The 24425-nt window shown below is 41.3% G+C and overlaps 1 protein-coding gene across 1 annotated transcript; it reads right to left on the bottom strand.

Annotated features, from left to right (window-relative positions):
* Positions 1-336: 336 nt before the first annotated feature.
* On the bottom strand, positions 337-8847 carry LOC127581895 (uncharacterized protein C1orf232). The gene is made up of 4 exons (XM_052036725.1): positions 8761-8847; positions 8407-8475; positions 5293-5396; positions 337-634 (listed from the first exon to the last, which is right to left on the bottom strand). The coding sequence occupies exons 1-4, from the start codon at positions 8845-8847 to the stop codon at positions 337-339; spliced, it is 558 nt and encodes a 185-aa protein (XP_051892685.1).
* Between the last annotated feature and the right edge of the window lie 15578 nt (positions 8848-24425).

Genomic DNA, 24425 nt, shown 5'->3' with positions numbered 1-24425 from the left:
CGGGTGTGTATTTCCATTGCTGAAACCTGTTCAAATAATGTTATATATAATGTTAAAAACGGCAGCCTGGGATCTCATAATATATGTGTAACTTTGCTATGTCGCACCCAGTGATGGTTCCCCTCACTCTGAAGAGTGGAGAAAGGATAGGAACAAACAAGTTCAAGTTTAATCTACTAGCATCTCAAACAGCACCTCCCGAGTTTTATTCACACAGCCCCGTTATCTTAAACCACCTTCTTTATCTAATGAAACTTTGGCTCGTTAATGTTGTTCTTGCTACTTATCCCTCAGTTGGTGTCTGTCTGCAAGAGCTGTTGAAACCTGTCTGTGTGTCTAATTGCTTTTTTGCATACTTTTATTTTTCAGTTCCGCCAGCTTGCTGGTTACAAAGCTCCACTTGAAGCCAGGGTCGCTGGGCTCCTCCAGGTTGGTGTACTGGCCAGAACTGCATGAGTTGTCCATGCCGCCGCCCTCGCTGTGTGTGGCACTTGCAGCCTCCCCCTCTCCAGAGCTCGCGTCTGTGCCATCGCTGCCCTCGGACACCTGGTTCCACCGGGTGGCGAAGACATCCCAGAACCCGGTCAGTTTCCTCTCGGGTCTGGGCTCTTTTGGTGCCGGTTCTGAAAGGACACTGCAGAGGAGGGAGGAAGGTACAGAGACATCAGATCTACAGCCTCCTGCAGTCAAATGCTTGTCTCCTGAACTCTGCCACCAGCAAAAAGATGTAATGCTGTTAAAAGTAATTGTAGATTATTTTTGTTTAATTTACACTGGTTTGGTAGCTGCTTATAAAAACGTGAGAATGTAAGAACATAATAGGAAAGAAGATCATTGGGAATCTGGAAACTGCTCCCCTATTAAACAGCTTCATAGCTGATCTACCTCAATCCCTACCTCATCCCCATGAGTCCTGAAGAAGGGTCCTGACCCAAAACGTTGACCGCCTGCTTTTCTCCATGGATGCTGCCTGGCCTGCTGAGTTCCTCCAGCTTCATCATGTTTTTCACCTTATCCCCATATCCCTTGATAATGGACAGGGTAGGTGTGAGAGGATGTTTCCTCCTGTGGGAGAATCTGGAACCAGTGGTCACTGTTTAAAACTGAGTCATTGTCCATTTAAGTCAGAACTGAGGCAATTTTTTTGTTCTTTCAGAAGGTTGTACGTCTTTGGGACTCTTGCCCTCAGAGAGTGGTGGAAGCAGAGTCTAAGGTAGGGGGAGGTGGCTTCTTGATAAGCAAAGGGTTGTAAGGTTACCCAGGGCAAGTGGGAATGTCACCGCAAGCAGATCAGCCATGACCTTGCTGAATGGACCAAGCAGGCTTAAAGGGCTGAGCAGATCTAGTTCTGCTTAATTCATATGTTTCCTTTAATATAGGGAAATCTGTCAATCTTTGTTTTGAATTAAATCCATGATTGAGTCTTCACAGCCCTCTAGGATAGAGAATTCCAAAAATTCACCACCACGTGAGAGAAACAAGTTCTCCTATTGCAGTCCTGAATGGCCCAGCCCTTGTTTTGAGTCTGTGACCCCTAACTCTAAACTCCATATCCAAGAAAACACCTTCTTTGCATCTACCCTGTTGAGCCTCTAAGAATATTAAATGTCTCATTGAAGTCACCTCTTGTTCAGCTAAACCCTGGAGAAAGAGGTCTAGCTGAGCCTATTCAATCTCTACTCGTAGACATCCCAGGAACCAATCTGGTGAATATTTCTGTATTTACTTTAAAACAATATATCCTTTATTAGGTAAAGAAATGGAAAGCGTGCACTTCCAGGCATGGTCTCACTATATAGTTACACTCTCATGCTCAAATCTTTTTGCAATACAGTATAGGACATTTGCCTTCCTGACTAACAGCTACACCTGCATGTCAGCTATCAATTACTTATGCCCCAGATCCCTTTGCACATCAACATTTGCCAATTGCTCAGCGTTTCTACTAGAGTGGATAACCTCACACTTTAGCCACTCACACTTTAGTCACATTGAACTCCATCTGCTCTTTTGTTTCCACTTACATAGCTTGTCTATGTTCTCTTGAAGAGTTTTTGCATCCCCATCATGAATCAGATTTGCACTCTATTTTCTGTCATCAGTAGACTTGGAAATGATTTGGTCCCCTCAGCCAAATCATGGATCCTTGTGGTAACCCATTCGTCTCCACTCCAGTATATTACTCTCAATTCCACATGCTGTAACTTTGTTCAGCAACCTGTGTTGGACCTGATGGAAATCCTTCTGAAATGCAAATACGTCATATCTACTGATTTTCCCCCTCATCTACTCTACCAGATACATCCTCAAAGAACTCCAAGAGATTGTCAAGAATGATTTCCCTTTTATAACTTTATGTTGACTATGCTCAATCATATTACTTTCTAACTGTCTTGATATCACTTCCTTTGTTACAGGTTCCTGCATTTTCCCCACTAGCAATGCAAGGCCAACAGGTCTATCGTTCCTTGTGTGCAGTCTCCCTCCTTTCTTAGATAGTGGGATCACATTTTCTACCCATCACTCTGCAGGAACCAACCCAGAATCCAAAAGTTTGAAAAATGATAACCACCATCTCTATGGCATTTATCAGTTTCCAAGTTCATTAACTTCTCTATTTTTTTTAACCAAAATTAAATTATTTTATTTCCACAATTGCACTGGACCCTTGGTCCTCCACTTTTTCTGGGAGGTTTTCTTTCTTCCTTCCATGAAGACATCCTTAGGCTTACTACTTTTTCTGGCAATTTTAGAAGCCTTTTCCTCAGATTTAATATTATCATTAATTTCTTACGTAATCTTCATTTGGACCACTTTTCCTATTATGATTTTCTGCTCAAAGGAATGTTATTTGTTGCAAATCATGTATTATTTCTTTAAATGCCATCCATTGCCCATGCCCTTGATAGCTTTTCACGTAGGTTCCTAATCTACCACAGATAACCCATCCTTCACACCTTCGTACATTCCATTGTTTACATGCAAAACTCTGGTTTCGGATTAAACCACCTCACTTCTGAACAATGCAAAATTCTATTGTGTCATGATCACTGTTTCCAAGGGGTCCCTTTACAACAAGATTATTAATAAAGCTCTTTCTCGTTGCACAGTATTACATCTGAAATAACCTGTTCCTGCAAGGTGGGAAAAGGCTGAAGAGGTGGAAGTTCGTGTGAAGAACCTCTGGGAATACGTCTGACCAGAGTTAGCAACAGAAGGAAAATAGCATTGCTTTGGAGGGATGTGAAAAATTGCTCAAATTCCTCTCTTGATTACTAGATCAGATCAGTTTTACTTTGACACATTTTAAATTACCCAAATCTTAAAATTTCATTAATATCCAATTTCCATCACAGATTTTTGCACATATGGCTATTTTCAGAAAGTTATTAGCGCAGTGATTTAAATTATGTATAACTTTTAAAATGAGTTCTGATGTAACCGTTGGTCTAGACGAGTCCTGCTAAGGACCAGCACAGACCAGCCTGGCCCAGGCAAGCAGCCATTTTTCACCGGTGTTGAAAGGACATTCCCATTCCAGGGATATCACATTTGCTGCAGTTCTGACTTCAACTAGAGATTCATACAAGTTCATCTCAGCTGGAGTCACTGAACGATGGTCAGAAGCCATTCCTGCTAATGCTTTTTACTGTTCTATCTCAGAGCAGCTGTTGGTGCTAACCCTGGATGGAACCTATTACTTTCCTGGTGGCTTACTTTATCCAACTTTCTCAGTGCTTCTTGATTGGCTGTGGCTACACTGCAAAGGAACAATACTTGATGAAACGGGGGTGACTTTGATTTCACTGTGAACCAGGTTTTTACACAACTTGTAATGCAACAGCACCACTTATGTTAAATGACAGACTTGGGTTGATTCACATTATGTGTAACATTTAAGTAAATTCTGTTTTAAATTGTAAATTTTTGATAAGAAGAGAGGTCATTGATGGGGGCTGATAATGTAAACAGGGTAAACTTAATCCTTGGGTTCTTGTAATCCAAACACCTTTATTAATTATGATAGAGTAAATAAAGTGAAACCTTCTATTGACAGTAGAGTTAGTAACCAGAGGGTACATATTTAAATCAGGAGAAGTGAGATAATTTTCTTTCTTTAAGTGAGTTATTGTGATCTGGAATGTTTGGAAGAAAACGAAAATCATGGGATTACATGGAAAAAGGGGGAAATGGGCTGTTTGGAAAGCTCTTTCAAAGAGCCCTACAGGCATGGCAACAGAGTCAGCCTCTAAGGCGCTGTATGATATTATGATGAAATGCCACAAGTTACCTTTGTACAGAAGCTCCTGACCAAATTTGACATCACCAATCCATCAACAGCATGCACTTCTTCATTTCTTGAGTTTTACAATAATTTAAATAAAACACAATCTACTCTTTCCCTGTCACTCTGCTAAAAGATTGAAAGAAGGACTTATTCCTTCATCCTTGTCACTGCTGCTTGGAGCAGCCATAGGAAAGCTGGTGAGATTGGGAGACAGGGTTTGTCCCTCAGCATTGCTCCTCTGCCTCGGCTGGGTAGGGAAGTTGGTGTAATTTTGGTTTTCATATGTTCATGGAATCACAGAATATTAATGCACAGGAGGTGGGAATTCAGCTCTTCATACCCACACCTGGATTTTGAATGAGTAATGTGGTCTGATACAGAGAGTCCTCTTCGTTACAGCTGTTCAGGTAGTAGTAATTCACCCTTACAGAATTCACAAAACAAACCCAAAATTTTGAGATACAGAATAAAACTTTCTCTTACAGAATTTATGTGAAATAAAAGTAAATAAAAACATAAAATTAATTTATTTTTAATCATGTGCAGAAGACATGACTTCATGTTACGGAAAACCGTAATATGGATCATTTTCTAGGAACGCAGCTCCCTGTAACACAGGGGTCACCTGTATGTGGAAACCATTTGGAAGGACAATAAGATGCTTCACATTCACACATATTTACGTATTTCTGAAAGGGCTTCAGAAATAGGTCTGAGGTATAGACCTTTATGGGAGCATTGGTGGAAGAGAGAGAAGCAGGAGGAAAATGGGGGAACAGAATCAATGAGAGGGAAGGGTTAGATAGATCTTAGAGCAGGATAAAATGTTGGCACAACATTGTGGTCCGGAGTGCCTGTACTGTGCTGTAGTGTTCTATGTTCTAGAATAAAATTGTTGGAAGTGTGGGCTTCAGTGAACTGCAGGCCTTTATTTCACTAGTATGTTATGTAGGAAACTGAATTAACTTGTGCTCTGTGTTGACATGAAGGAGGAATGTACTCACTGTTCAACTGGGGTGGTGTTCTCGGCTGGGAGTAACTTGTGTTCATCATCCTTGTTGAAGAGTGAGGACATACATTTCCAACCCTTTGCACTGGCCCCTTGTACCTGGAAACAGACAAATTCCGTCACTGGGTCTTTTCCAGCCTGCCTGGTAGCACAAAGACAAATAATTAACTGGCCTGATCCACACTGCATCACTTTCAATTGAGACATCAGTGAAGACAAGTGATGTTCTGGATGTGCAACTGGCAATCTTGCTATCAGAGAAAGTGTGCAGATGGCAGTTCAGAGAGGCATCATATTGGACACTGATATTTCTAGTTTAGCTTGGAACACTGCCCACAAAGGAAGATGAAATGAGTTACTAGAGAAAGGAATTTTGCATCCAAAAGAGATGATTTCAGTGTTCCCATTGTCTCATCCAGGACAAAGTATTTGCAATCAGTCTGACAACACAGAGACTGTGGAGGAGCTGCATCAGGTAGAGTGTGCTGTTGTCAGCATACATGTGGAACCTGATGTGTTTTCTTATAACTTGCCACAGGGCAGCATACAGATGATCAAAAGGATGGATTCTTGGAGTCTACAGTGGTAGTGGTCTGGGACCAGGAAGGGAAGCACTCAGGGAGTGGCTACACCTAGAGAGAAGGCAATAGAATGGATGGTGGTCCTATGTTGAACAATAAAGGAGAGATGCTAGAGGTGGACTATGGCAAAGGCTCCAGACAGGTCACAAAGAATACGCAGCGTTAGTCACTTCTCCCACAGATTGATCATAATTGCTTCCACCTACTGATGTTGGACATTAGGTGCGAAGTTGGTCTAGTCACCGTTAATGTTTTCACTGCTCTAGACCAAAATGTGATTGCAAGGGTGAGAACAAGGGTGTCTAATAACCTGGGAAAAGAGGGATGAGGTCATAATATGGATCAGTCTTTCATTTCGAGGGCTCTATGTTGGCCTGAACATAGTGAAAGACCTGTCTGTCACCTGGCTGTAAGGCACAATGTGAAACTGGTCCAGTGAGAGCACTGTTCCATCCATCACTGAGTAAATGGGGAGCATGGGCACCAAACGGCATCACTCAATAAGGCATTTGGTTGACATTCCTTTAATAATATCTTAAAGGCACTGGATCAAAAATGGAATAAAGAGATAGTTATGGGATCACAATGGAATCCTGCTGTGAGGAAATTTGATGAAGAATTGGAAAACAAAAGAGGTTACATCTATGGTGGGGTGTGGAACTGGGTGGGCTTGATGAGGCAGTGCAGAGAGAGATTTAATTTACTTCTAACCTGTGCTATACTCACACTTGAAATATTTGATAGGACAACACAGAAGATGAATACAGTGTCAGGCCAACCTGTGGTCCACAATTGGATAGTTGGTTTCATTCAATGCCATGCATCAAAAAGTTGTATAGATTGGAGAAAGGTGTAACCCATTCATACCCTCGCAGACAGGTGGTGCCTATGGGGTCCCTATCACAGGGAGAGATAGAAAAAGTGCATATCCATATCCTGGAGAGAGCTGGAGCCCAGGGATACCTATTTCCCAGGTAGAAATGGAGTCCATTTGGACCCATATCCCAGGCAGAGATGGTGCCTCTATACCCAGACCCTTGTGGGATCTGGTAACAATCGAGATCCATACTACAGAGAGAGGTAGGGCCCCTTGGACACTTGTATCCTAGGAAGGAAATGGTGCCTGTGGAAGGCCATATTCTGGAAAAAATCAGTATCCATTGGTGTACACATCCCAGGAAGAGATAGTGCCCATGGGAACGTGTATTCATGGAGAGCCTATGCCTGGTGACAGTCAGTGCCCCTGCTGAAGTGTTGGTGCCTCAGGGTATCTGTATCCAAGGGAATGACTGTGCTCAGGGAAAGTTGTTTCCTCTGGGTGGAGGGGATTGGAATTTAATATTTATATTGTAAAGAAGGCAGCATCTCCTAGATAAGATAGCCAAAATGTAATTGGATCTCTCCAGATTTGGAGGGCGGTGCAGCTTGTGATTGTGTTCTTGTTTTTGTCATATTGAAATAGAACTCTGAACCCCTCAGACCCACTTCCTAAAATTGAGATGGGTGCTGTTAAATATTTCAGTGAAATCTAATGGATATTGTGAGGGATTATATCCAATGAATAATTCAGAGCCTATCTTCTTTCTTCTATTGAAACACGAATATGTCAGGCAGAGCAATCAGTTACGGCATTTTGAAAGAGCTACTAGTTCCTGGTCTGTGTACAGACCATTGACTCCTCTCACTGGGATCTCTCACTCATCTGCTCACACTGGCCATCCCTCACATCTTTGCCCATTCTGAGGCCCCTCATACCTCTGCCCACACTGATAATCTCTCACAACAGTGCTTACACCGAGATCTCTCACAGTAATGAACTCAATGCAGTCACATTTGCACATCCACTCAAAGACACTTTGATAAGTTACAGTAAGAAGTTGAATATGGTTTTTGGCATTAATTGAATCAGGGTTTGATTGATATTTTTGGAAGACGTTGATTTAATTGATACTTTGGAACTTACTCTCTTAAAAGGCGACCTTTAACTCATTGCCAGGACTTTGCTATTTGATTATATTTTGTCTCTGACTTTACCATTTTCCTCTTTCTCACAGAGAGACCACCCTCAGTTGGGGCTATGCTCTAAGTGCAGTGGCAGGGATTATGATGACCCACAAACCTTGGAACTTAATGTTAGCATCTACTCTTTCTCTGTGAATTTGGCCACTTGCATCTATGGGCAGAAAGTATTAATCTCAGCTCAACCAACCAGGGGAGCTGGAGTAAGTGCAGAAGGATGAATAGCAGAAATGCTAGATATTCTCCTCTATAATCCAAGGAGGTGTATGACATTTGTAACTACCTAACAGTGCTCCAGTCGTGACCAGTCTAACTCTAATGTGTGATCCATTTGGTATTTGTGACCGGATATTGATACTCTCAGGAACCGTCTTCATTTCCCATCTTTATATCTCCTCTATCCATCTTAGATTTACTTTCCAGTTTGGTGAACTTGCAATACCCAGAGTTTGCCAGCCCAATGAAATGAATTCAGATCATATCATGGATTAAAAGTAAATCATTTGTACCTTTTTTGCCAACAGTGAGACAGGACTGGAACCTTCCTCTGTGCTCATGTCCATCACTGTGTCATTGTTCTGAAACATATGATGGCGATTGACAAGTTAGATATCGAAAAGGCTAGCACAATACCATGACTCTGTTATGACCTTAAGAAATGCTGCTCAGTGTTTATACTGGCTCACAGTTTGCAGAGTTTTAATCATTGATCCAACATTTCCTAGGTTCGGTAAAACCTTAATCTACCTGGAAGCGATGTTGTAAACATAATACATTAAGAACAAAAGGCACAGAACATTCTTGAAAATTAAAGGGAAATGCTGCAAATATCTTGAAGAATTTACAGAAGTCACAACACATACCTGCTCCTTGATTTCTTCTTCTTCTTCTTCAGCTGTGAAACTTTTTAACACCTTGCTCTTGTAAATTTTCCAAATTCCCTGATTCATTATTTTGGTGCTGTGATCTTTACTTAAGAGAAAGCTTGAGCTATATTGTCAGGCGCCCATTAATGTGGGCAGGGGGTAAGTCTAGAGCTGTACCTAGTACTAAATGTTCAGGACCCTAGGCATTGCATACGCAGCTCTGAAGATGAGGACAGTTATCCTCTTGAGGCTGCCTCTTGCTTGCAGCGCTGATTCAAGGCAGACTGAACTGTTTGAATGCTGCAGTTTGCATTAAAATTTCAGTACGATGGAGACGCGTGTGTGACCTGAAACTGTCTCCCCATCGCTTGTCGAATCATAGGTAGCACAGGGTTATATTTCTTCCAAGCCGAGGTGACTGGGGAGACGAAGCCTACAATTGCAGACTCTATTCAAATATTGGTTTAGAAATGAGGGAACTGTGAACTGTTGGAACTTTGCACTTTCCTCAAGTTTCCAGGTTATTCGGCTGTAATCGCTAGGCTACACATCTGGACTGGAATAAAACCATTTAATCCCCGATCACCTTCCAACATTGGTACCTTATGATCTATTCTGAGGAAGTGATCACAATAACATATTGTTAGCAGCTCTTCACTAGATCAAATGTTTGTTTATATCAGACTTTCCATATACACAGTTCAGAACCAATGCAGGTTCCTTGAATAACCAGTAAAATCCCATCAAATGCACTCATACTTGGTTTATTTGATGTTCTTTCTTTATCATTTGTTTTCATCTGTGTTTGAAGAGGAAGGGATGAAATCACAGTGATTACTGCATGGAGTCTTGGTTCAATGTGTCCAGTGCAATCCTTGGGACACCTGTTGTGACCCTCCATTTCCCACTTGTTGAATGGATAAAGCACACACCTTTCCAATATGGAATACCTCAAGCTGCGCAATCTTCCATAAATAACATTACATAAACCTTGTCAAAATTCATTGCTATCTCTTGTATTCAATGCACTATTATTAAAAGCCTTTCTTGGTCTGTTTTCTGGTACACAACCAGAACTGTCTGTTGCATGGTCAGATTGTTGGCGTTTCCATCCTTTTGTACTAGCCTGGATGAGAAGGGTGTGTGGACACCCATGAGACTAAAAAGACCTTTAAAGTGGCGCATAAACTCCCTTGATCTCTCTGGAAAGTTGTTTGTAGTGAATGAAGCAGCCAAGCAGACTTCCCGCTCTCTGTGAAGGCAGTTGGCAGGGGGATATTGTTTGTCCTCCCTACTTCTCACACACAAGTCATGTGGTGATGGGTGAGTAACAAAGCAAGGGACTAGATGCACTGTGAGAAATGAAGGCAGCCCCAGGCAAAGGTTGAAATGTATTGAAGCAGTTGTGAAATTGGTCAGCTCCTGAGTGACTGAGCTGCATTATTCAGGAACTGACCAATTTCACAACTGCTCACCTCTGAAGTGTGAAGGGCTAGAAGAAGGTTGAGTATACTGCAGTTTGTGAGGACCCTGCTATATCAATGAAAAAGCAAAAAAAACCCAAAGTTTACAATTGATGCTTGTAACATGTATAAACCAATGGACATTACAACAGCAGGTAGACCAGAGAAAACAGTTCTAGTTGCCTCAGAACTGACCAGATTCGGTTTTCTGATAGTGGCTCTGAGAGAAAGTTAACCAGCTGAAGGACGACTCACTGAAAAGGAACTGACTACACCTTCCCCTGGTGTGGCTGTAGTAAAAAGGAGCCATGTGAAAATGGTGTTGGGTTTGCAAGCAAACAACAGCTAGTCAGCCAGCTTACAAATCTTCCACATGAGTAAATAACAGTCTTGTGCAAATAAGGCTCCTACTGCTGGGAAAAGATGTGCGAAGTTTTATCCATGACCCAGCCAAATGTAATCAAAGAGGAATTTTACAAAAACTTATGACTTGTACCACATAAATGAGACTGAAAAGTTCAGTGGTAGAGTTGTCAAAGATAGCCAGGCATCGTCAGAAAAAATGGCTCTGTGAAATAAAACAGCAACAGCTTCTCTTGCTGAGGAAATGCACTGAGCCTGACTCATCATTGACAGCCAAATCATAACTCAAATCACGATTCAATCCAAATCTTGAATACCCTGGTCTCCAAGCACCTGGCATCTCATTTATTGCATCATTTTCAGAAGAGACAGACAGGTTGTCTGAAATGACAAGGACCAATGAGAAGTGCAGCATTGCTGGACTGACCACGAAATTCATTTGAAAATCAGCAGTGGAACTCATTGAAATCAGCACCGGAACTGTCCCTAATGCTACTTTAGAAAGCTCAAAACATATTGCAAAATTTATTGCTCCCAGTTTCAAAACAACATTAGTTGTTTTGCAAAGCAAATCTGTTTCAGGAACAGTGAGATTTGGGGTTAAATTCCCTTTATTGGTAGCACCTTTTCTCAGAGCTCTGATCTCAGGAAGTACCCCATACAGGCCCATACCACAATATAAACAAGGAATGAGTAGCTGTCACAATGTTGGAAGGGTGTGGCAAAGTCCTCTATGGAGACAAAGAAACTTGCAATGGGCTCTGAAAACCTGTGTATCAGGGCAGAGCTTCCTTGTGCAACACACAAAATGCGGGAGGAACTCAGCGGGTCAGGCAGCATCTATGGAGAGAAATGGATGGTTGACGTTTCAGGAGCCTCGTTGTGCATAGGACACGTGTGGCAGGAAATTGCTCAGCTAGTATCTGTAACATCTGCACTTTTCAGTGCACTTACGTACAGTCAAATGCTCTTTCCATGTGTAAATGTAAATTTGCAAAATTGGAGGTTTGCTGCTTTGCTGGTGGAGAACTTTTTGAGTTCTTCGATGCAGCGGTGAACAGCAAACTGTGCATGTATAAGCAGAGGGTTACAAGGTTCCTGAGGCAAGGTTTCTGAGATAGAGGCTGACCCAGCCTTTAAAGCTGAGAGCAGTGCAGGCACTTGACTGAGTTTGTATTTGAGGTTTTCAGAGATGATAGGTGGAAGTGAAGGCTACCCTGTGAAAGGGTGGCCTGAACAGACTGTTCCTGCAGGGACCAAAAAACAAATAACTGCAGGAAATCTGACATGAAAACAGAAAATGCTGGAAATATTGAGCAGGTCAAACTGCATCTGTGGAGAGAGAAAAAACAGAGTTAACATTGCAGGTTGACCTTCATTGGAACTGAGAAAAAATCAGGAATCAAACATGTTTTAAGTTGCAGAGAAGGGAGAGAGGTGAAGAGAACAGAGGAAATCTCTCTGGTGGGATAGAGGCTAAGAGAGACTGAATGATACAAGTGGTGGTGGTGCTGGCTGTGAGAGGGAGGTGTGGATGTTAATCGCAACCGATACTGTCAAAGGATGAAGAAAGTGCTGCTGCTCAGTGTGGGAAAGGAGGAACAGAGAGTGTGCATAACAGTAAAGGAGCTGGCAGTTGGTATTACTGCTGCCTGTTTCCTGGGACCACATTGTAACACTAAGAAAGGAGGGGGTTGCCTTCAGTTTCCTTAAGGAGATTGTGAATGCCTCAGTCAGAGAAATCGTTATTCTTCTCCTATGGCCCATAAATCTGGATGGTGTCAACATTTGCAGTACTATAATTCAATTATCAGAAGACATGAAGTGTAGTTAGCATTGTGAGAATGTAAGAGTGGCTAACACTATACCTCTCTGAGTTCAGTGCTGAAGGTTGCATGCTCAGCTGTCATTTCAAAGGCTGGTAATTCAGCTTCTTGTTTTACAGCAATAATGCATCAAAGGGATTGTAAACCAGCTCACCCAGAAAATCTGTGTGTATCTCTGCAAATCATTTTTTTTTAAAGAGGCAATATTGGCATCACCAATAGGAGGAAATTCTGGGCCCTGTCAGATGTCGAATTGAGGCAATTCAAACAAACCAGGCTGAGATTTATGGGAACAGAAGCCTGCAGTCTTTTCCCTCTTTGAAACTGTGGCCCACATTTATTTTTAAACCAACTTTGAGCCTCTATATTCTAATCAGCAGCGCCATATGTGTAATCGTACTTTAATGAAGCTTCTCTTTCAGAGACACACATCACAGTGTGTATGGTGAACAAATCATATTTATTTGCATAATATGCGTCAATATCATTTGCAGTTGCTTGTGTGCAACTGTACATCACAACTTTGTGGTTAGCTTCACCCTTTTCTCCTAATTAGGTAAAACTCCAGTCATTAATGGATCCTGATTTCTGCTCAGTTATTTGCTGTGAGTGCCTCTTGCAGGTGTCGGATTTACTTTATTGCCCAGCAATGTTCAGCTGAAAGCAAAGACTGTAAATTGGTAAGCAAGCTGGTTGTGACGTGTTCAGCTGGCAATAGTCCACAGATAGTCTTACAGATTCAGAGAATCAAACTCATGGCTTTAAATAACTCCATGAGTTACTTTGTTCCTATACTGCCAGAAGCAATTAAACTTTCATTATGCTCAAGCTTTTAGTTCAGTTTCTGTTACTAAAGAAAGAGTTTCAAGGTATGGTCGTGTGGAGATAGGTTTGCATTAATGCCTTATCTCCTCTGTCAGTAACATCACTAATTACTTAAACAACGGAAGCTCATTGAATAACAAGGCCTCTTTCACCTGAGCACCTGTTTTATGGCCCACACTGCTGGCATTCATACAATATCAGCTTTACTCCTGATGAAATTGGTTTTTACTTGGAACAAACAGGTAACTTGGGAGACACAAGAGACTGCAGATGCTGGAATCTGGAGCAACACACAAAGCACTGGAGGAACTCAGTGAGAAAGGCAGCATCTATAGCAGGAAATGGACAGTCAACATTTCGGGTTGAGACCCTTCATCTGGACTGAATGAAAGATGGGAGATAGCCAGTATAAAAAGATGGTAACTTGGGACCTTTGATTCCAAAATTTTGTACTGCGGGAGTTTTCCTCAGCCCGTGTCTGAATCAGTTGTATACTAATTGCTGGAAGTTAATTACAATGAACAGTCAATAACTACCTACCTCAAGAAAGAGAACCAATGGACCTTACTGATTTTCTGAAATTTAACTACATGGAAGATGCCATTAAATAGCCTGCCCTTCCCCTTTGACTATCATCAGTCCTTGAAGGATTGCACCATTTCATGGTGGATGAATTTATGCATAAGAAAAAAAAGTAGGAACCAGATCCTATTGAAGAAAACTGAGATAATCTGAAAAAGACATTTGGCAACAGTTGGAAATCTGGAGGTGAATTATTGAAAAAGTCCCTCAACCATCAAAGTCTATGAAAAGAAACAGAATCGAAACACTGACATCCCAAGTACTTTGAATAGTTCCACATTTGGACCATTGGCACAAAAATAATGGGTGCTTAAGGAGGAGATTGATAGGTATCTAATTAGTCAAGGTATCAAGGGATATGGGGATAAGTCCGGAAATTGGGGCTAGAATGGAATAATTTTAGTTTAGCTCATGGAGCAGACTCAATGGGCCGAATGGCCTACTTCTGTTCCTTTGTCTTGTGATCTTGTGACCAATGGGCTATAAAGAACTGTATAATTATGTTGGCTATAACTGGGATAGTCTGGGATGTGAAAAGTGCTCCACAAATGCAAATACTTTTATAAACTAAGGTCCTATATTTATAATCTTTAAACTATCAAGTTAGCCAACTAAATCACCATTCAAAATCAATGCGATCAAAAGTACTTGCTCTTAAAATGATAAGTTCAAATCATAATTAAAGCAACTGGAAACTATCAAAACACCATATTATTTTCCATGATAGCCTTTCACTCTCATAGCTCACTGGTCATTTCAATGTACGTGTAATAACAAACATCACATATTCCTCTTCAGGGACAATTGGGGTGGCTCTAGGTACTAAAGTGTCTGTACTTGTACAGGTCTTTTTTTCTAGTGTTGACTTTGCCTCCCTTTGCCTGGTGCTAATGGGTCAGTAACATGCATTGGGGACCTCCCCGTCTTGTAAATACTGCTAATGTGACGATACCTTTTCAGAAGTTCCCAATACCTGCTCCTTTTCTAGATGATGGAGCCTTTTTAAGACAGAAATCATGAGCTGTGGGCTGTGTGGCTCACCAGCTTTATCCAAGTTCAGGGAATACTAACACCTTAATACCAAATTCTCTGAGGGTGAGTTAATATACTGAAGATGGTGAAGATCTCTTATTTACTCACAACATGTTTTACTGTTTTCTCCTCAGTCTTGAAGTGACTTAAATATTGACCATTCCCATTCACGTGGAGTCCACAATTTCCCTGATATCAGCCATGCCACTGGACAGCCAGTTACTACTGTTACCATGGATACAGTTGCCGTGTTACTGTCGACACAGTGATATGAGACATACTGAGGTATTCATGGGATTTGCTAATTCATTTTTAATTAATTAAAATATAATTAATAGCTTTTTAATAATTGAATAAAATTTCTTTCTGTGGCATGCTTTTGTTGAAGAAGGAAGCTGTAATTGGACATCATCATCATCTACATCAGTACACAATGAATATTAAAATTGTAGATTCCTGAACAGTTTCCATAAATAGCACTCATTAACCGTGGGTTAATAGTGAGGATCCAATCTCTACATACTAATCCTGATGTACTCAGTCTCTTGAAAAGATGCACTTTGTACAGCATGTTTATTGTTGTGTTATTTTGGATGGTTTGCCTTTCTCCACCCAAGGGAATCATTTTCCAGCATATAGTGGACTGATACCAGCTCTCCTGACTTGTATTTGATTGACTTATCTTTCCCAGCCTCACTTATTTTTGTGACTTGTGTTACCAAAACTTCTGCACTCAGATAATGATATCGGGAAATGGAGAAGTGATGCAGTCAATAATATTTTTTTGAAGAACAGCCGACAGATAAGTACTTATACTTTGTCTCAATACTGCCCACTACTGGCATCAGTTGAAGAGGCTGATCTAACAACTTGCACTGAGTTGCAAACTCAGGATCCTTTCTGTCGAGTGTTGATCCTCGGTTCATAATACCAAACGAGCCCCAGACCCCGTTTACGTACCTGGTTTCCTCCGGGTGCTCCGGTTTCCTCCCACATTCCAAAGACATATGGGTTAGGAAGTTGTGGGCGTGCTGTGTTGGCATTAGAAGTGTGGCAACACTTGTGGGCTGCCCCCCAAGACATTCTACGCAAAGATGCACTTCACTGTGTGTTTCAATGTACATGTGACTAATAAAAAAATCTTATATCTTATATATCTTATATCTGTTTTGTTCTTTGTTCTATCCAGCTCTGTGCTCACGCATGTGTGGTGTTACTCAGGGTCATACCCATCATTATCAAGCTTAGTCTGTTTTCTGCCAATTCAAACCCTGAATTGTGAGACCCATACCTCCCTCCTAATTCACACTCTTCTTATCATGTTTAATTAAGTCCCTGTCTACCCAAGCTTGGGTTTCTACTGATATTGTCTTTCTTGCCTTTCTCTTCTCTCTCATCATTTAGCCTTATGATAATTTCCAATGTCCTTGCCTCTCTTACACACGAGATGTTATTGGTAATCAGGTTTCCTTATCATCTATGCTCCCTTTGTTGGTTCATACCACACCATCTACCTATGTGTACTAATCTGACCTTCTTATTGGTTCTGCAGTTTCTTACTACATGGTTTATTACTGTACCTAATCAGTTCCTGGCCTGCTTGACACACACATTTCACATGCAGTTCGAAATATGGTACATTTTGCTGGGCTTTGCTGCATTTATAAGCTAAAGGCCCCCTTGCTTTAGTTGCCCCCTTTGATCATGCGTTTGGATGTTCACTTTCTTATATTTGTGTAAATACTTCGAATGCAGACAGTTTTTTTGTCCTCATTTGTCTAATTAGTCATTTCAAATAACTGATCCAGATTAGTGAGACTATTACCAATAGACTAGGTAGTATTATCAATATGTGTGGCACAATGCAAAGCCATGAATGGATTTTTTCATCGCAGTCCCAATTCCCAAAGTTATCCCACCAAGGTTTTTATTTCCTTTTCTTTTTGTTTCAACTTCTTGAGTCCATTGTGTGATATCACATCAGTTTTGAGCACTTATGGATTCACTCTTGGATTTCAGTCAGCTGCAAGGGAAGAGCCTGTAAAGATGTCTCATTTTGGTTCAAAATATAGATTAAGTGCATTTTCCATAGATTCTGAAGCATTGATAACCGTAGTTGACGGAGTGTGAATATCAACCAGCTCCCTCTGTCCCAATCTCGCTGTGACGTGTGGTTGAAAACAGAACTAGTGTTTAAACCAGGGCATGCTCCATATATAATTGCTTTTAATGTCATTGTTGCATAACGTGTTTCTTCTCCTTCATATGCTACCTCGAGAGGGCAGTACCACTAATCTGGCTTCAGTGGTACACTTAGTATAATAAAGTCATTTAAATCTACATAGAAGCTCTGGCACAGCATGAATAGGACAGGGGCACGCAATGACTTGCAGCAGGCATGAATCGTTTTAACTTTGTTTTGATTAACAAACGAGGGCAATTCTTCTCCTCATCATACCAGGGTATTTCATGATTTCCAAGCTACACATACCTTGTATTATCCCTGTCTCTTCAGTTTATGCCACCTGATAACCTCATAGTCCCCATATGAGCATATTTCAATTTGATCTGCACTTACACTTTCTTTATTAAACCATACCTTAGATGTCTTCCTAAGTTTACCCTCTATCATGTTACCATTTATCTGTTGATTAATTAAGCCATGTAATTGCTCATTCTCAAACCCTCTTGGGACCTCCCTTCTATATAATTGTTCCAAATTCTCCCTCAACCACTGTACAGTCCACTTCCCATATATCCTCCATAATATCCACGGTACATTTCCTGTGGTACGTAGAACATAGAACATAGAACACTACAGCACAGTACAGACCCTTCGGCCCACAATGTTGTGCCAACACTTTATCCTGCTCTAAGATCTATCTAACCCTTCCCTCCCACATAGCCCTCTGTTTTTCTATCATTCATGTGTCTATCTACACATGGGTCTATAACACTCCTGCTGTTCTATCATAATTATTTTGTTTGTTGCTTTAGCATATCTTTTTTTACTTTGACCACCAATTCACTTATTTTTGGCACATCCATCCCAGCTTATTTGTTAACTGTATTTACACTGTTATCATCATTAAGTGCAAGCATAGTGTTTAACCTGTTGCAGTACCATTCTCAACTTTGTATCTACAGCTCCTTTAGCCAAAAAATTCACTGTTGCTACTCCTGTGCCGTACTCCTCCATTCCCAGATCTTTTACAATTCTACATTTTACCCTCTTTACATTACAAAGAATCACATGCCGTGTCACTTGATGCAAACTGCTCCCTTTGATAGCCCTTTCTTTACCCAATTTGCTCCTTATAAAACCATAGATACCCAAATTAGTCCTGTGATACTAATTTTTACTGACAAGTTGTTTTGATGGGGAAAATCTCTGAGTTTCAGTATCTTGAAAAGTTCATCTTTTACTGAAATTGCAGACAAGACAGTGGAGGAAACAGATAATGTAAATTTCCTTGGGTAAACCTTGTCTGAAAGGACTTTTTCCTTGCAGCTTCTTCAACTCTGGACCTGTTTGTTTTCTTAATGTTACTTTAAACAAAGGTTCCGTGGTTATTTTAGTCTGGTCTTCCGGTTTGAGCAAGTCAATATTAACTGTAAATTTCCTGAAGCATTCTTTCAAAGTTAAATTAAATTATTAGTCAGATATTTGGTTCTTTTCCCTGCTGTAAAGTTTATAGGATTCAGTGTCCTAATGACACTAACTAGATAGGCACAATGCAAAATGCCAGGTGCATAACTGGGCAGTCAGGATAAAGATTTTACAGTGGTAATCACACAGTACATCCCATTCCTCTATAGATCAAATTAACAATTCCATATCCCCCTGATATAGAGTGCAGGGTGCAATTTGCCTTCCTACCCAAGCCAAGCTTTTCATTCTGAATATACAATGCCTGTGGTGAGTTGGAGAGATTGTGACAGGTTTGCTTTATCAACCAATAAACATATATCATAAATGACACCATTCTGGGCTGCCATCGAGCTGTTATTTCGATCGTCCTTTGAGATGATCCATCTTTCCAGCCATATCTGAGATATGGTTAGTAAGCTTTGTGAAATGAAGAGTCATTATCAGGGCTAACCACTTCAAACATACTTCTTAAGGCAAACAACATTTGAGATTATCCCCCAGTCACTACAAACCACTTCCCAAAATTCCAGTGTAATGTTCCCAATTTTAATATGTGGGAATCTCATATCCAGAACTAGAGACTCCCACATAATTCACCATATTAATTGGAATTACACATTGATTTAATCTACTATTGAACCCCGTGTCAACCAAAGTTCCAGCAGCCTCAAATTCCCAATTATAGTTAAAAATTCTGTTGGTTAAAAGACAACATGCCAGTGTCTGCAATTAAAACTTTAATCTTCAGTCTTTGGTTCAAGGTTTCTCTTATTTACAGACAGAGAAATAAACTAACCAATAGACAGGACAACATAGGGTTAACAGTTTCCAGCTCTGAATGGAATTGACTGACAGTGAAGACAAATTGCAGATTTTTTTAAAAGGCATGCTCTTACACAAAGGATTGAGTCATGCTCTTACATAAAGCCCATGCAAACATTCAAACACACTTTCACATAAACTGAATTTCACTACCAATTGAACCTAAAGTGAAACACTTCAGTCAACTTATCTCACACACACACAAAATACCAGGCATCTGAAATTAGCAACTGTCCTTGAGATCCAAGACCCCTTTCATTCCACCACAACCATACTTATGCATAGCAAATGCTGGTCGATATTGCTCAATGTCTGCCTGTCGTTAATAATGAAGTCATTGGCAAACATGGAGTTGACAATTCCAGTGGCAGTTCAGGTGGGAGCCTGTCCCATGGATTACAGTTGTTAATTGGCGTTATTGGTCAAATGGCATCAGTTCCTCTCGCCATCCTCATCATTATCACCTCTCTCAATATTTTGATTCCCAAAGACACACAGTACGTGTGCCTTTTGTTGTTGCATTACCTTGAAGTTTGAAGGTGCAAGCTGTTTTGTTCAGCTTTACAAGGTGTTCTTTGTCTAATTCAGTTCCTGTTTGAAGCTTACAGTGACAGTACTCAGCCTTATCTGCTTGTGCTTGGAACTGACTCATTGGTATAATTTGTGAAGAGAGTTCTGTTTCGGCTCTATTTCCTCCCCACACTTTTCTTTATTCTTTAACTTCTATCTCACTTGCTTATTTTCCTTCCAGCATTCCTTCGGTTCCCTCAAGTACGAAGCAACTCCAGTAGCCTTTATTTATTTACATGCCCCTTTATTTCCTTGCTCAATCTTAGCACTGTTGTGAAGCAGATTCGAGGTCTCGAAGGACGAGGATTCTGAACATAATCTTGGAGATAAATGATTTATTTACAAACACAAACGCAGGGAACAACACACACATACACATGTGCACCAGTTATAGTGAGCATGGGAAAATCGCAACAAGGGTAAAATACACACGCACACACACAACGAACTGGGTACAGACAATCAAGAAAAAACAATACAATACCTGCCACCCCTTGACTCAGTGCAGGCCCGGCTCTGTGCTACCGGGGATACTAACTAGAATGCTCCTAACCTTATTGACAGTGCGCACCTTACCAACGATCTCTCCAGCGCCATTCCATGGTTCCTCAGCCTGGGATGAAGCAGGGTGAATCCCTCGGAGCAGTCAAAAGAGGATGAACCGGGCACGTGTGGCATCTTTATAGTGCTGGAGGGCTGGGGGTTCCAGCCCAGGTAGTTCAAAAATGTCAATGGCCTAGTGCCAGCAGGGGCTAACCGATCACAAAAGGCCAATGGCCCAAGGCCAAGTACAAAGGTGCTTAAAGGAACCAATGGTCAGGTGTGCACTGATGGGTGGGGTGGAGCCAAACCTTGATTGACAGTGGTGTGTCTTTCGACCAGGTAATGGGCAGTGCTGTCACGTGACAGCCACGACTATCCACAATACAAGCATCTACCTCATGCTGAGTCCCGACAGACCCCTGATCAGCATCATTTTTCACAACAAACTCTAACCACAATGGCCACTTATTTTGCACATATTAGAATCACTTACAGATTACAGCTTGGAAACAGGCCCTTTGGCACATTGAGTTCATGCCAACCATTAAGAACTATTTTTACACTGATTCTACACTAAACCATTTTTATTCTCCCCATATTCTCATCATCTCCCCCCAGATTCTCCACTCACCTACATGCTGGAGGCAATTGACAATGGCCAATTAATCTATCAACTCGCACATCTTTGGTGTTGTGGGAGGAAACCAGAGCACCTGGGAGAAACCCATGTGGTCACAGGGAGAATGAGCAAGTGAGACAGGAGCTAAGCTCCACACAGACAGCACTGGAGGTCAGGATTGAACTCGTAAGGTCACCTCTCATTCTCATGGCACAGAAACAGGCCATTTAGCCAAGCCTTGAGAATGTCTGTTCTACTTGTACCTCCACTGATCTTTCCTCATCTAAACCTATCAGCATAACCCTCCATTCTCTTTCCTCTCATAGGCTTGCTCAGTCTTGTCTTAAATGTATCCATACTATTCACTTCAACAGCTCCCTGCGGAATAGCGTTTCACACTTCCATCACTCTTTGGGCAAAGAAGTTTATTTCACATTCTCTTTTGGATCTCTTGGTATCCGTCCTATATCAATGGCCACAGGTGATGATCTTCCTCACAAGTGGAAACATTCTCTCTCTACCACTCTTTCAAAATTTTTATCTACACTCCCCGTACATTCATCAACACTAGTTACCTCAGCTATTCCCTGTGGTAGTGAATTCCAGTGTGTAATATGAAGAATGCTTCACCAATATGATATATAATCTTCCCTAACGCTCTTACTGAGAAAATCTTATTTGACCGTGCATCTGCACTCCCTGTATCATTTGCCGCCTGATTACTTCCTTCAGTTCCTAATTTCATTTATTTACAAGCATACATTGATGTCCTCCAATTTTGTTCTTTCTCGTGTGGCAAAACAGGTGATTTTAAAGATTTTTTTAGAAAAAGAGAGACTCAGTCTGTCATGATAAGTCTAATCCTTTTATTTCCGGTGTTATGTTATAAAATCTTTTTGCACCTCTCCAATGCCACTATGTCCTATATATAATTTGGCAACTAGAACTATACACAGCACTCCTAGTGAGGTCTAACCAAGATTCGATATATTTATAGCAACTTCTTTACCCTTCAATTCCATCTCTTTAGAAATAAATCTTAGTACTTAGTTTATTTATGGCCTAATTAATGTATGTTGTTACTTTTAGTGACGTGCATGTGTATTCTAAGATTCCTTTGTTCCTCTACATCATCTAGACATGTTTTTTTCCCAAGTCATCTGTCACCTCCTTATTTTTCTTACTAAAATATAATATCCCATAATTAAAAATCAAAGAAGTGTAGATGATGGAAATCTGAAATAATAAAAAAGAAAATACTGGAAACACTCAGCAGGTCAGGCAGCATCTGTGGGAAGAGAAAGAGAGCTAAAATTTCAGGTCAAAGACCCCTAGCTAGAACTAGGAAAGTGGGAAAATAAGTTAGTCTCAAGTCACAGAGAGACTGGGGCAGAAATGGATAGGGCAAAGTGAAGATCTCTGATATGGTGAGTTCAGTGATACCCTATAACCAGTTGTATTGAAATGTATTTGCCAACAACATACCCATTGTGCAATTTTACTTACATCATATAATTTATTGTAGCCTCTATCAGTCTACTGTCAGAATTTTCTTTGTGTCAATGAGATCCCCTCTCATTCTTCTAAATCCAATTGAATACTGGAGCAACAAACAAAATGCTGGAGGAACTCAGTGGGTTAGGCAGCATCTGTGGAGGGGAATGGACAGTTGATGTTTCATGAAGGATCTCAACCAGATTCCAGATTCCAGATTCCAGCATTGCTGTCTCTTTTGTCTCTGATTGATTACTAGCCTGGATAATTCAATTTCTCCTTGTCTGATTGTCCTGTCATCCCAGGAATCTGCCTGGTGAACCTTCACTGCACTCCCTGTATGGCTAGTATATCCTTCACTAGGTATGGAGACCAAAACTGCACACAATACTCCAGGTGTAGCCTCCCATGATTTTGCATAATTGTGGTAAGACATCCTTACTCCTGTACTGAGAACTTTATGCATTTAAGGCCAACGTACCATTTATCTTTTCAACTCATACTGCCATGTATAAGGCCACTCACTCAACTTGTAAAATCGCAGTGAGGCCTCTTTACATCCTTCTCCTAACCCACAATCCACACCATCATTGGCATCGACAGACTTAGAAATATTACATTCCGTTCTCTGACCTCTCCTTAGTTTTCTTCTCTCTTTTTTGGATTTCATTCCCTCCTCATTTCCTCATGCTTACATTTCCCCAGTTACACCTCTTGTGATTCACTAACTTTATATCCTTCTTTCAAATGGCAACACCTCATTCAATCTCTTTGCATCTCTGCGGACACAATAGACTGCAGATACTGGAATCTGGAGCAAAGAGCGAAATGCAGGAGGAACTTAGTAGGTCAGGCAGCATCTGTGGAGGCATTTTGGGCTGATCTGGGTTGAGACCCTGCATCAGGACTGAGAGTGTAGAGGGGAGATAGCCAGTATAAAGAGGTGAAGGGGACGGTTAAGGCAGGAGCTGGCAGGCGAAAGGTGGAACCAGGTGAAGAGGGGGATGAAGCGCAGATGGAGTCAGGTGAGGAGAGGGGAGAACGGAGATGGAGATGGGGGGGGCTGCTGGGAAGTTATTATAGGAGACAACAAAGGGCTGCAGATTCTGGAATCTGATAAGTAAGGAAGGTGATAAGTGGGACCAGATAAGGAAGAGATGATGGGCAGATGGAATGAATGGAGGAGAGGGATAGGAGACCCAGTGGGTCAAGTACATGGGTGATGGGCTGATGGAGCCAGGTGGGGAGAGGGAAGGAACTGGGCAATGGTGGGGCCAAGTCGTGGCGGTGGGGGGTGGGGGGCAGAGGTGAGAGAACCTAAGGTGGATCAGATGGAGAGAAGGGAACACAGGGGACGCAGGTCACCTGAAATGTGAAAATTCAATGTTCATCTCATTGTGCTGTAGGCTACCCAGGGGGAATATGAGGTGCCGTTCTTCTAATTTGTGTTTGTTCTCACACTGGGAATGGGGAAGGCTGAGGACAGACAGGTCGGTATGGGAATGGGAAGGGCAGTTGGAATGCAATCGGGAGCTCATGATAGTCATCTTGTTCTCTGCCCTCTCATAGACTTTCTATTCCTTTCGTCCTCTCTGCCGCTCTCGTCCTTCAGTTCCCTCTCTGGAACCAAACACTTATTTTACTCCTAACTTTTCCCAGTTCTGATGCAAGTCACTGACCAGAGGGTCAACTCTGCTGTTCTCTCTTTACCTCCTGAGTTTTTCCAGGATTTTCTCTTTTATTTGTACTTTTTCACAATGTACTGCGGCATTTATAGAAATAAATAAGGATTCTGGTGGTAGCGTTGTGCAGATGAGGCTTTTCAGGACTGTTATTGAGCCTCTGGGGTCGGTGTGGATTTACAAATTTAC

Source organism: Pristis pectinata, chromosome 22 (genome assembly GCF_009764475.1).
Source record: "Pristis pectinata isolate sPriPec2 chromosome 22, sPriPec2.1.pri, whole genome shotgun sequence".
Taxonomy (NCBI): Eukaryota; Metazoa; Chordata; class Chondrichthyes; order Rhinopristiformes; family Pristidae; genus Pristis; species Pristis pectinata.
Note: the sequence above shows the minus strand (reverse complement) of the source record. Positions and strands in the feature narration are given on the sequence as shown.

What these genes read in the sequence shown, in the direction of transcription:
- LOC127581895 (XM_052036725.1), bottom strand. Translation starts at nt 8,847, where the DNA reads ATGAATCAGGGAATTTGGAAAATTTACAAGAGCAAGGTGTTAAAAAGT. An exon ending in AAGAAGAAATCAAGGAGCAG is followed by an intron (nt 8,476 to 8,760) that starts GTATGTGTTGTG and finishes CATATGTTTCAG; the next exon opens with AACAATGACACAGTGATGGA. An exon ending in TCTCACTGTTGGCAAAAAAG is followed by an intron (nt 5,397 to 8,406) that starts GTACAAATGATT and finishes GTCTGTTTCCAG; the next exon opens with GTACAAGGGGCCAGTGCAAA.